General features: G+C 41.8%; 1 protein-coding gene across 2 annotated transcripts in view; it reads right to left on the bottom strand.

The window, feature by feature from the left end:
- Positions 1 to 13,670, bottom strand: part of jarid2b (jumonji, AT rich interactive domain 2b) — a 105,751-nt gene that overhangs the window by 51,670 nt on the left and 40,411 nt on the right. For both annotated transcript variants that reach the window (XM_053334470.1, XM_053334471.1), the window contains exon 2: positions 1,903 to 2,029. In XM_053334470.1, coding sequence (XP_053190445.1) covers positions 1,903 to 2,029 — 127 coding nt within the window. The remainder of the gene's footprint in view (positions 1 to 1,902; positions 2,030 to 13,670) is intronic.

Raw genomic sequence — 13,670 nt, 5'->3', positions numbered from 1 at the left:
GCTGCTGTACCTTCAATTATGTTTTAATTCATTTGTAAAAGATGTTTTTTAGAAAATGGTAAATCTATTCATTTCTCAGAAAGTCTCACTGCAAAGAAAAGTGAGAAGCTGAAATTAGCTTCTCTTTTTCATTTTTGCTTGACTTCAACAATTATATCATATTACAAAATGTCCTCATTAAACTTATCAATTACCAACTAATTGGTAAGACATGACACATGTTCACTAATCTATCACCTTCTAAAACTCGAGCACATTAATTGATCAGGTACAAGCGTGGTCTGATTCTCCAAAATGGCTGATGGTTTCACAATAGTGCCTGTGTGGAACTGAAAACTGTGGCACATGTCTGGCCCCAACGTAAGCCCAGACTCTCTAACCCAGAGTCCTCTAAAACAGCAGGGGCTGCCCATTCAGGATGTAGCGCACGCTGAGTGCGATCCTCCAAAATGGCTGACAGTTTCACCACAACCACTATGTGAGAGGGGAAACTGTGCTGCTTGTACAGCCTCCCAAAGCCTCCCAAAGCCTCGCTAACCCACGGTGCTCTAAAACAGCAGGGCCCGTCTATTCAGCCCGGCTCCCTTTTGTGTCAGTGCGAGCTGCTGTCGTTACCCCCGGTGCGACGGGCCGCCGACGCTTTCTAATGAGTCATTTTTATTCAGGCGATAAGGTCAGCTACCCGCGGCGGCTTAAAAGGCCCTGAGGAGCTCTGGAGTGGCAGCTATGAGATGCCAGACAGACCAACAGAGATACACTGGCAACAGGGAGGGGAGGGGGCACTCAGCACAGGCACAGAGGGAGAAATGAAGGTGTGAAAAATACATAAAGAATAAACATTTTTTTAAAAAAGGGAGCTAGGTATAAAAGATAAGCTACATTTCTAAAAACACTTCCCTTCTGTCTGTCTGCCTGTCTCCTGTTCTGCCTATGGATGACTGGCTGGCTTCCTTGGCTGGGCGTGAACTTTCAGAGGCTTTTTTTCCCCTCCTCCTGTTTCCTTTCTTTTTGGTGTCTGGGTTGTGTTAATGTCAGCTGAGAATAGCTTCTGAGGCACGTGTGAAGTTCAAATCTCCGCTGTTGGCTGGCTGAGGGCTTTTTTTTTTGTGTGGGAGCACCAGTCTCAAACAAAGACATGGTGGCAGCTCAGCTCAAAACAAGCTGTTCATCCCCCCAGTGCTCTCACTCTCCTCGTGTTGTTTCAGGTTTACACTGCACAACAAGCAAGATCCCTCAACTGCTTCTGTTACGAACCTCCACCTGGAATTGGATTTCAGTCTAACTAAGTAACTTCAAATCTGTATTCAAGTCAGTGTTTCTAATAGACTATGCTTCTAATAGTACAAGATGGAAAAGATTAAAATTAGACTTTTTCACAAGTTCCTTTTAGTGCGACCCCATCAGAGTCCCTCTGTTTGATGTGTAAACAACATTTGAAACCAAATGGGAAATATTTTCAGTTCAAGGGTTCCTTTGAGGATGTGACATTGAACCAGTAAAGTGAAAGACTGCAGATTGTTGCCCACTGACCCACAACAAAAAGCAAATGAGATCCCTTGATCATTTGTTTTCATTGGATTCTCTGTTTTTTTAAGTTAAATCAGGTTCCATTGTCAAGGAAAACAGACATCACTAGTAAACAGACTAATAAAACTGTTTTCCAGTTAAAGGAACAAAAGCTAGACTTCATGAATTAAACATTTGTTATAATTAAATGTTTTCCAGTGATTCATACAAGCCTGATATGAGGTCAGTTTCCTCTTCGTCAGGTATTTATTAACTTAAATATTATTCTGGTAAAGTGGACAGCTACAAATATGATCATGTGATACCTATATCCATTTCTATCCCCAGTAAAAACAAGAGGAAGGATGTGCATTAAGGATGTGGATATGGACTCACCATTGGAGTTTGTGGTGCCGTCACCATCCAGCTGCCGTTTCTGTGCAGTCCTAAACTCCTTTAGGGAGAGGTAAAGCACCTTCCGCATAACCCGCTCCTCCGACCACGGGATCCCATCACTGTCATCCTGTGGAAACATCAAACAAAGACACAATGGGTCAGTATAAACTATTATAAACAGCAACAGTGGGTTTCTTTCCCCCATATTTTAGAAAACAGTTATGTATGTGTTCCTGTTCTTGTGGGAACAGTAGTTTATCTGCTGGTTCTCAGCTGATAAACACTCGTGAATTATTACATTATTATTTTTTTTTTTAAACTGACAGACAAGACAATGAGCAGCCCATTAATATAAACTGCAGCTTTGCGAGTTGGACATGTTTGTGCTGCGCGTTTTCCTTTTGTTTGTGTTGTCAGACAACAGTGTGGCCATAAAAGTGGTACTTGAGGTCAAAGTCAGGAAATGATTACAGGTCAATTATGTAGAAATGTGCGAGACAAATCGAAACATAACAAGTTAGTGTCAGCACAGTCTGTACAATTTCTACCTTCTTGAGCCAATTAAGAAATGCCGCAGAGTTACTCTCTAAAAATGAAATGAAAACAGGCTTACTCCATGATAAACCCAGTCATCAGTAGATATAGGTAGTTAGCATTTTACAGAGCATGGTTTATTTTTAACAATGTGTCTCTTAAAATAACAATAAAATATGGAAAACACAAAGAAGTGGTATTCAGTAGGGAATTGCGTGCTAACTTATGATGGCTTTAGTAAAGAAAAACAGACGACAAAATTCTAGTATAATGGGGAATCTCACTATATCGTGACATTGGCATGACACAACATTAGCATAACATAGCATTAGCTTGCATCTAGACACCAGGCGACACCATTAGCATAACAATGCACGAAAAGACAGCATCCACTGCACAATGCTGTGATAGGAGAGAGTTATGGTGATGAATAGGTAGGAAGCAAATGAAAAAAGCATCATGGGACTGCGAGTTCATGTGTTGCTAATCTCTCCCGGCGAGACCGAGACAGAAAGATGTTATTGTCGAAGAGGGTCACCAAAAGTCACACACACACACAAACACACACACACACACCCACCCTTTTCTAAGACATGGCCATTTTTTTCCAGTCAGTTTCAATCTGAGCAACAAACCCATGACATCAGCCACCGCAGCGAATGTATAGCACATCAAAGCCACAATTTATTCAAAACTCTATTGCTTCTATTGAGAGTTTTAACAGCTTAATAGAAAAATATTCCCCAACAACAAGCATTGTTAAAAGGGTCTTTAGTGAGTGTCCAACAGCAATAACCATACTTCTCTCTCTCTCCCCTCACTCCCCTCTCTCATTGCTTTGGCAGCTGTGTTTGATGTCGAACAACGCTAATGACTAAAGGAAATGAGATTAGGACATGAGCAACAACAAAGAGGTATTAATAAATAATGGAAACTGAAAATAGCTCTTCTCTAGTCAAGCCATGGGGCGAGTGGATTTCAGCTGTAAAGGTTTGAGAAAACACTTTCTGCATTTGTGCAAACAGCTAATGCATGCTAATTATTGGAAGTTTAAAAAAACGCATTTCTGATCCTGTCGACTCATGCCGGCGAACGTGCATTTTTCCTCTGTGTGAGTCAAATGTAACGTAAGAGGCAGAAGTGAAAAACAACCTGTGTGGGAGAGTGTTCTGATCACCCAGTTTGAGTTGGCTTGGGTACACGTGGCTGGCAGACATCACAGTGACATCAGTGGAGGGGGGGGGGGGGGGGGGGTGCATTAAAAATCTCCTCCTCGCACAAAAAAATAATTACTCTGAGATGTTTTATCGCTGCTGTAATAACAAGATAACAGTCGTGGCGGTCCATTAAGAGAAAGCGTAAGAAAAAATGTTCAAAAATAAACAGGTATTCAGACGACTGTGGTTGGAGTAACACAGAAACTAAGTGTGTGTGTGTGTCTTTCTGTCTGAGTGTGTGAAAGAGAGAAAGTTAATCTCATCCTAATATTATGCATCCTCCCACAGCTGGTGAATAAAATGCAAGTGAAATGACTGCTGCTCATAAATATCTTTCATTCAGAGCTGCCAATTCTGAAGATACTCTATTCACACACAATCAAACATGAAAGATATAGATGTTGTAATATAACAACATGCACACAATTAGGTATGTTTGTTTAGTTCAGATTCAAGGTTCTTCAAAATGGATTTAAGCAAAAGTCATATTTCTGAACCACCACTATATATATATATGTGTGTGTGTGTGTGTGTGTGTAATTGAACATGGTTTAACATCTCTACACACAAATGAAAACTTCAAACAAAAGAGTAATACGACCTCATTCTCTCACTTGCCGCATTTCAAAACTGTTAATCTATTTTGACAATATTGACAAGATTGATTTTCCTCGTCTATCACACTTTTGTGGCTTTTGTTTCTTCAGCAAATAAAAATAACCTTTTGCAGAATTTTGTTTTGATTTCCCAGGTCTGCTCTGGGGGCTTGGGGATGAGGTCTCAGCAGAGCTAAGGGAGGAGTGGAGGGGGGGGGCGGGGGGGACAAGATTAAAAGCTGGGTGTCTGCACATGATGGAGCTGATGGGTGACAGCCACGTCTCCTCGCATACAGTACACATGCTGGAACGTACACACACACACACACACACACACACACACACACACAGGCGAGCGGACCATTCAGTGCACCGATGCTTTGCAGCCTCTGACAGAAGTTGATGGGGTGTGTTTCGTGTGGAGCGTGCAGTCCCTCATTACACTGTCACACGTGAACGCAGGTCCACCCGCACACACACACACACACACACACACACACACACACACACACGTCAGAAAGGTAGCGCAAGTATTCAATTATACCATTTCATTTTCTCATGTAGTTAATGTCACTTAATCCATTCTGTATGTGTGTGCTTGCGTGTGTGTGTGTGTGTGTGTGTGTGTGTGTGTGTGTGCGCGTGTGTGCAAAAGCCTGCCAGGTAAGCACCAATTACCTAGACAGCTCACTGGCACTCTTTCCCTCGTGGTGTGGCACAAGGCCAAATGTACACTGACACACACAGACAAACACACACACACAGTATTGACAGTATATGCCAGAGTTATAAACATTTACATATACAGCTTCTTTAGTATCCATATCTCTACCTGAAACACACAAACACACAGTTGTTCTGAGAGGGAGGGAGAAAAAATATCTCATCCAAAAATTGACCTGAAGTTGGTCTGAAATTCTTTTTCTCTCACTTTCCTCTCTCATTTCCTTGCAGTTGTTGGCAGCGTGCCACGGATATTTCCTGCAGTGTGTACACATAGCAACAAGGTCTAGGGAAAAAAAAAAGAGAAAGAAAAATAATGCTGACTGACTTTTCATCAGCCGGGAGAAAAACTGTGTTTAAGTGCTGCTTGATTACAGCTGCTTCACCCTGAAACCCAACTAATAGTCCTTCATAACTTCAGAAGAGCAGTTACTCTCAATGGGTTTTCGCAAGCTGCAGGTAAGCTATTCATCTGACCTCAGAGGTTGTATGCCGGCCAAGGTGTTCCTCTACTTTCTCTAGATTTTCTCAGTCACAAAAAAAACCCCAGCTCCTGCCTGTTTTCCTGGTGTAGCATGACAGAGGAAGGGAAACATCTACTCAAATAAGCAATAAAACCAAATTGTGTTGCATCTCAGCTTCTCAGTCAGAAGTTGCTGTGTATGTGTGTGTGTGTGTGTGTGTTTCTGAAGTATTGCCAGAGCCCTTTAGAGACAGCTCTTAGATAAAGCAATGCCAGCTGAGCGCTACCTGGCACTGACACACACATCTACACCACGACCAGCTCCCATCAGGCTAGTGGAATCCCACTAATGAGCGCAGGGACCTTTTCTGCTCACACAACACACCGTGTGTATGTGCGTGCGTGTGTGTGTGTGTGTGTGTGTAACCAAGTGATGCATCAGGAACGCCGTGTGCCTACTGTCACCTGGCAACCCCACCCCCCACCTCCTTTGGAATACACAGGTAATCCAACCTGTGAAAATCCACACAAATACACAGACAGACACCTTTTAGGCATCCGGAGGGATACTGTGCTTGAAAAGTATGCCAAATAAGATCATTACATCTCTGGCTCTCTGTCTCTGTCACACATGCGCTGCCACAAATCAGACATGTACGATGCTTGGAAGACATACCAACGTAATACCTCTCCCGCTGGGCTTCTTAAAACACCACATGAAACTTCTCCACATAACATCCAAGGGGAGAAAATATCACAGCGCAAACCTCAGAAGTAGTTTCTAATACAGGTACGTGGAAATTTTCCTGACATTTTTCAGCAGCACCATTAAAGCTTTAAGTTGTTTAAAATAGCATGTTTAATTATTTTTACATACTGAATAACATCAGCAAAAGACTCTGCTTTTTGCTGGCTTTTTTCCACATAAAGAGCCACTCAGAATATTTTGTACAACTAGACCAATATTCTATTAATAATATGCACATCCATTAGAGCAATTTTACAGAGAAAGCATAGTGAATAAATATCTAGAAAAACATTTCCGCTGGACAGGATTTTACCATCAACAGAACAATAACAACCCAGTGGAATAAACAGAATTTTGAAAACTGTTTCAGGAATTGAGCAACAGCTAAAAATAAAAAATAAAAAATAAAAAGCTTGCAGAAGCACATCAAGTCAAAAGGCTGAGTGGGATTAATCTGTCACTGCATCTGTATCTGTTCTTCTAACTGGATGAAAAATGGAACCGGTTCCACGTCATAACCCCATCCCTTACTCACATGTTCCTGTCTCCAATGCCGACAAATCCAATAACCCTGATAGTTGATGAAGAAACAAGTCAATTGCATTGGCTGTGTGTAATACTGTCTGAAAAAAAAATACTCTGGATGTAGTAAGATAACATGGGTAGAAGGAGAAAAGAAGGACAATAAAGAGAAGTACTGACTGTAATAAAATCTCATCATTACCTTCAAAAGCCCATAAGCAATATATCTGTTAATTGTTTGCACTGTAGATGAGGAAATGAATGCAGGAAGTACACATTTCCACAGAGATGGTTTAAATCCCCTAGAATATCATACTACAACAATGGATACATTTCACAGCACTAAAACATGCTGCACACTACTTGTTTTTTTGTGGTACACATTGGTATGTTTTAATAGTAGAGCCTAAAAATGCCAAAAATATAAATCAGCACTTTGTTACCAGCATTTTGTAAGACACTAAAAAAACAATGTGTGTGAAATAGCTTTTTGCAGCATTCTCTGAAAAACACCCACTGTACCTTTAAGAACATCACAGGGCCTGAGTGTTCAGTGCTGTAGCTCTGTGTGTAAAAGTGTGACAGAAAGCCAAACCATGCTAACGTCATCTCTGCAGCATATACAGCCAGTGCTTACTGTACAGGAGAGATGGAGGTCACTGATTAAACTGTAGTTAAAACCCATTTGCCAATATCTGTGTATCAGTTTCCATTCATCAGTTAGACGTGCTCTCTTCTGATTTGGATTAGATATTCTACAAAGTCAATGTATTGCTACACAGAAACAGAAACGCACATAAATCCACATTTTCTCCTCTTAGTAAAAAAAAAAAAAAAAAAATCTGCATCGACCACAGGGAATCTGCATCTATGTACATCTACTTTCAGTGTGTGTCTGCACGTGTTCACACTAGCTGTTCTAAAAATATCCCAGCGCTGTTGCTGCTGCCGACTGTGCGGATGTCATGGCAGAGGAATGTGGGCCACGCGCCAGCCGCGATCTGCTCTACAAAACCGGCCCAAAAATCTGTTATTCTAACACACATTTCTCCTCAGAGGCAGGATGAAGAGATGGATAGATGGATAGATGGATCGATGGAGATGAAATGTTATTCTAACAAAGTCTGGTTTATTGTATCCAGTAGTCAGGACAGTGTCCCTTTCTCCTCTTCATTCCCCCCCCATCTTGATCTTTCTCCCTCTTTTGCTAACACATGGGCCCCAGATGGCTGGCTGCAGGGATATGTTGACCAGGAGTTCACAAGTGGCGCAGATGACAGTGATAACAATTATTTCATTTCCAAATGCGTCACTGTAAACTTTCATAGGGTCATGACCAACCATTTGTGGATTACAGATATTTAAAGCATCTTGATTATGAGCCTGCAGAAAAACAAAAACAACTGCAAAGTATTAGGGCAAGCTGAGATAATGCCGCAAGGCCCAAATGATGCCCTCAACACTGTCCAGGGATCTTCAAAGTAATTGTGTGAGTGAAAGATGCAAATGCAAATTATAACATCTAAAGCAGAATCACTTCGATAAAGTCATTCATTAAAAAACTAAAAACTTGGAAACTCACTGACAATTTTTCAAACACACTGCCCACTTCTGGTGTAAATGACAGCTACAGCACCACAAAGAAGCACCATGCCACTGAGAAACTAAATCTCAGATCTGAGCTTACAAACATTAAAGCTAGTTGTTCGAACCAAACTACGAAAGCACGTGTTTGCTTCTGAAGCTCACATTCCAATCCTAACTACGTCCTGGTCCCCACATCCCTTATAGCTTAAAGTAGACCGGATGCCTTAGCTCAGCTTGGAGTTCTGAGAAAAAGCGAACAGAACGAGGTTGTGGGGTTACTGGGGACATGAGGCCCTATAGAATCGCCTCATTACACTACAAGCTCACTGCATCGGAATGTATGTGTGTGTGTGTGTGTGTGTGTGTGTGTGTGTGCGCTTGCAGCAACAGGGCCTTCCCTTCAGAAAAGAGGAGAGGAATTCCACCCAGGACTGAGGGTAAACTACATGTGTCCTTCTCTCTCTCTCCCTCTCTCTCTCTCCCCCTCTCCCTCTCTCTCTGTCTTTTGCTTGTGAGGTTGGTTTGGATTCCTGGCTCAGGAGCAGGTGGGTGAGGTTGCAGAGGTTGTCAGGAAACTAGCTGCACCTGGGTAGTTTATGCCTCAGACTATTTGGGTGGCTTCCTTTCTAACCAATTTCTCTTCTCTTCCTCCCAGGCCTCCAGCAGATGGGTTAGGGTTTTATGTGCTTCACATACTTCACTCATCCACACACTGCATTCATTAGTGACCTAGTTGACTAACATCCTTATTATATTTGATCTTAAGTTAACAATGTATATCATTTTAGAAACTTAATTCATGTCTGATGCCCTTTTTTTGTCACTGACTGAGCCAGTTCATGACAAATTGAGGGCTCATCCAGTATCACATAAACAGTTTTGGTAAGATGAAATGTAATCTTTGTGGTAATGTGATGATGTGATGAGGGTTTGTCAGTTTGTTTGTAGGCATTTTTTTTTTTTTTGGAAAGTCTGGATCATACTTGAACTTTGTTTTCTTTTGGGGGAGAGCAAATTTATAGTCCTTTGTCCTTTTTTTGCTTTGTGTTTGACTGAATTTCAGTAAATGCATGTCTGTTGTACATTTTGGTTTAAAAATGTCAATTATGTTACTGGAGTATTTTCCCGCTAGGTTTTGGTAATAAGCTCTAGCAGTGAGTTTGGGTTTTTTTATGTTCAAGTGGAGGTAAAATTGGGGAGAGCTATATGCTCAGGATCATGTCCGTGGCTTTCAGGGGGTAACTGCAGGTAACAGCAGATGAGAGCAATTTTAATGTACATGAAGTAACACATACAAAACCAAACAGGGTGGAAGCCAGAGGAGTGGTCTCATTTTTCTTTATTATTTCCACAATTTCCCTGAGCAAAAACAACATGGCGAAATGTTTAATAATAAAGTAGATTTGAGACCGTTCTCAACTGCATTCAGTCACATTCTAGTATACTATAAGTAAATAAGTAATATTTTAAATAGACTTCCATCATGTGCAGTGGAACAATGTTTTCTGCCTGCACCCTGTCTCTGATGGTTGGTTCTGCCAAGCTCAGTGTCATAGACATACACACACACACACAAACAAACCTCATGTCTCCACTGTCAATCATATCAGCTGTCTGCATTAGCATGCTCATACAGACACACACAGAGTCCGAATTTATCTGAAGGTGTGTAAGTGACAGACTGCCAGCACCATTCAGCCCTGTCAAGCATAAAACGCTCTTAGCTTGGTAAAAGTGGGAGAGAGAGAGAGAGAGAGAGAGAGAGAGAGAGAGAGAGAGAGAGAGAGAGAGAGAGAGAGACAGAGAGACAGAGAGACAGAGAGAGAGAGAGAGAGAGAGAGAGAGAGAGAGAGAGAGAGAGAGAGAGAGAGAGAGAGAGAGAGAGAGAATTTAAATGCAGACGGTGACCACGTTTATTCTGACTGAAAGAAACAATACTTTGAATGTATGTGTACATGCGCATGAGATGAAGAGGCCCAGATGGCTTCATTATGAGGGGTTTAAATTGACTGGGCTGCCCACCCACCCTGGCTATTTGACCACCTGACCCCTGGCGTAACCTTTAACACCCACCCCCCATACACACAACACACACACAACGTAAATTCATCAACCAGCTAGAAGGCTAGAACTCAAAGTCCTAACCATAAATGAACCAATGAATTCCAGTTTGTACAGTTGCATTGCGTGTACTTGTTTGTATTATGGTGTTGAATGTGATGCAAAATCAATGTAACGCTGGTTAGCTGTCAGTCTGGAAGACACCAGCTGTCTGACCTTTCCACTACCACATGAATGCAGCATATCACTTGTGACTGAGAGGCAATTGTCTGGATGCAACCATCCCAGATCCACACAATAACCAAAATGCGATCAATTGATTATTTGGACCATCTGTTAAATAAAATGCTGTCAAATTTTTTTTATTAACTGAGACAAACAAGCAAACATGATTCATGTGCAGAGGCAAAAACGTAGAAGACAAAGTGAAAGACAGGGCCCAGAATATAGAAACTCCCCACCCATTATAATCCTGTGTGGATTGTTTGTCACATGCCTGGACCACTGACTGTGTTTATTGCAGTATTGACAGATTATCTAACAGTACATGGAAGGAGTTTGTTGAGGTTTGCTTCCTCTCTCTATGCTGTACATCACACACCAAAAGGCGCATTACAGTAAAAAGCCTGGGCTCAAAGCAACTGTTTCCTGCTCATTCAGGGCCACAAAGCACTGGGAAATTTTAAGTGTCTCTCATAAAGTGAAATGTTAAAGTAAAGGCGTGATATCAGCTTTGGAGCAATGTTTTTTAGCCTTCTGCTGGTTTTAATGCTCAACTGAGAGAAATTCTTCATATTCTGAAGTAACATTTGGCAGGTTGAGAGTGCTGACTATTGAGAAAAAGAAAACAGGGGTCTTGGGCCACATCTGGTCTTACAATATACTAAAATACAGGTCTCATGGTAGAAAATATAGCATAAAGCAAACCTTGTGTGTGTGTATATGTATGTGTGCTTTCTGTGATCTGACAGGTTGCATAACGAATGGCTCACGTTCAGTAATAACAGCCTCGTTCAACACGCTTACCCTCCAACTCTGTCACAATATCACTTTCACTTTGGCTACATGCCGCTGACCAGAGATTTGACTCAATTCCCGGCGCTCCAGGCACACAGATGCATACACGCTCGCTAGCCGTTATCACGAGGATAGTGAGTTCTGATCGACGGTGCACCCCAACCTGCTGTCATTCCTCATGGTAGTAGTAGCGATGGCTCCTGCGTCTCTCCGCTATTCCCTCGAGAGCCTCGGAAGACCCTACTGCTGATCCCTCTTAACAGAGCCTCATTTCTGACCCACTCACCTCCACACACACCATCTGCTCCACAGAGACAAATGAGACATGACTTCTATAGTGATAGTTTATTTCTTCAGATTCATGCAGCCAAAGGAATATGCTCTTTATTGTCATCCAGGCTACATGTCACCATGTGTTGTGTCTCTGGAGATTATAACAATCCTTCCACATAATGCAAGACCTGTCAGGACATTTATATACTTAGACTGATGTCATCTTTTAATACATGTATCAACAGTATGTAACCGCATAAAAAAAGGTTCAAAAGGGACACAGTACGGAAATAGTGTCTGTGTTAAGTTAATCACCTGGTTGGCTGTGGCAGTCCTAATGGACAAGAAATATTTGCATGCATGGTTTTTCTACTGCTTTGCCACAGAAAACACCAGTGGAATGAAAATAACCTTGCATGGTGCATCACCATTTGATTCTGGATAAAATAACAGAAACATTGGACTGTAATAGTAGTGATATATTATAAGAGACTGAGCTGCCAGCCTCCAACGTTTTATCCTTTAAATGTGGCAACACTTGACACAGTCTCTAGTATTTGTGATGGTCTTGTAACATCACTAACATCTTACTGGGGCTGACATAGTTTGTGTGTAAATACTTACTGGAGTAAAGGTGTGTGTGCGCACTCATCCATGCAAACTACATTTTTGAAAGCATGCAAGTACAGTTACAGTATGTAGACATATCATGCCACAGAGCCAAAGCCCCTTTCACTCCCACAAACACAAGGAGGGGACAGGAAGGCAGAAACAGGAAACAGAGTAACCTCATTAGCCTCATGCTTTGTCTGACAGGAACACCCTGCAGGCTAGCAAGCTCATACGAATACAAAGAGAACCACTGGCCTCTGGTCAGCTTATGCAGCATCCGTCTGCTACTTATGCAAGATGCCATTTATATGGAAGCAAGCCGGTTTGAGGGCAACGCCTGAGGGGGGCAACTGGAGAGTTTGCCTTTTAGCCTTGGATAGTCAGACTTATCAGACTGACTGTAGGATTACATATGGAATCCAGTTAGGTAAGGTTGTAAACAATCAGACAGGAAGAAGCACACAAGCACACTTACACAGCGACAACAACTCATAGCCTGAGGGTCTAAACTCATTTACCCTTTCAGAATTTCGCGTGAGCACAGACAAGCTGCTTTACTAGAAAGACTCATTAATTCCCCTTTCCACAACCAGGACATAAAAAGATATTGAGCGTGTGAAAGAGGCTGCCACTTGCCCACACAAGTGAAGAGCTAAACGACTGTGTATTGCAAGACACAAGTTAGATTAACCCGAATGAGAGCTACTTCAAATAGCATCTCCCGCTCTCCACAGAGGTGCCTGAAATCCCAAACCAAAAGAAGTTCTCAGCACAAGATTTTTTACATCCAGCGAACAGTGCTAGTGTCTGTTGATGCGAGTGTGATTAAGTTGTTAAAAGATCGATAACACCCGTTGATGTTTTGGAAAGGGCTGAGGCTGCACTCTAGTAGTAGCCTCTGTGAATTAAGTAAAAAACCTGTTTTTTGCAGCATAGTCATACCCACACACTAACACACTTTCCCCTCACTGATCCACCAGTCTGCACTGAACCTGCATTGTAACAATTTACAGAAACAGTCCACTGGATGTTTACTACTTGCATAACTTTTGACTTTTTCCACTTGTTCCAATTGTTCTATTGTTTATTATTTGACAAATACAGTGTATCTGCACTTGTTTCTCAGAGTAAACCAAATCACCTTCATGTGTCCTTGGGTCTGTGAAAGGCGCTATACAAATTGTACTTATTATTATCATTAGCTATAATAAGAAAGATTTAAAGTTTTATATTCATTTTGATATACTGATGATGTTTATATATGGATGGAATTAGAGTGAAACTCAATTATTCCACAATTTTGCTGAGCACCCTCCAGAACCCCCCTCCAGGAACCCTGGGAGTCCCCGGACTCCATTTTGAGAAACATTGCCCTAGTGCATGCAAGAGGCCAATACACTCTCCAGTGTTGTTCA

Source organism: Scomber japonicus, chromosome 15 (genome assembly GCF_027409825.1).
Source record: "Scomber japonicus isolate fScoJap1 chromosome 15, fScoJap1.pri, whole genome shotgun sequence".
In the NCBI taxonomy this organism is placed as follows: Eukaryota; Metazoa; Chordata; class Actinopteri; order Scombriformes; family Scombridae; genus Scomber; species Scomber japonicus.
Note: the sequence above shows the minus strand (reverse complement) of the source record. Positions and strands in the feature narration are given on the sequence as shown.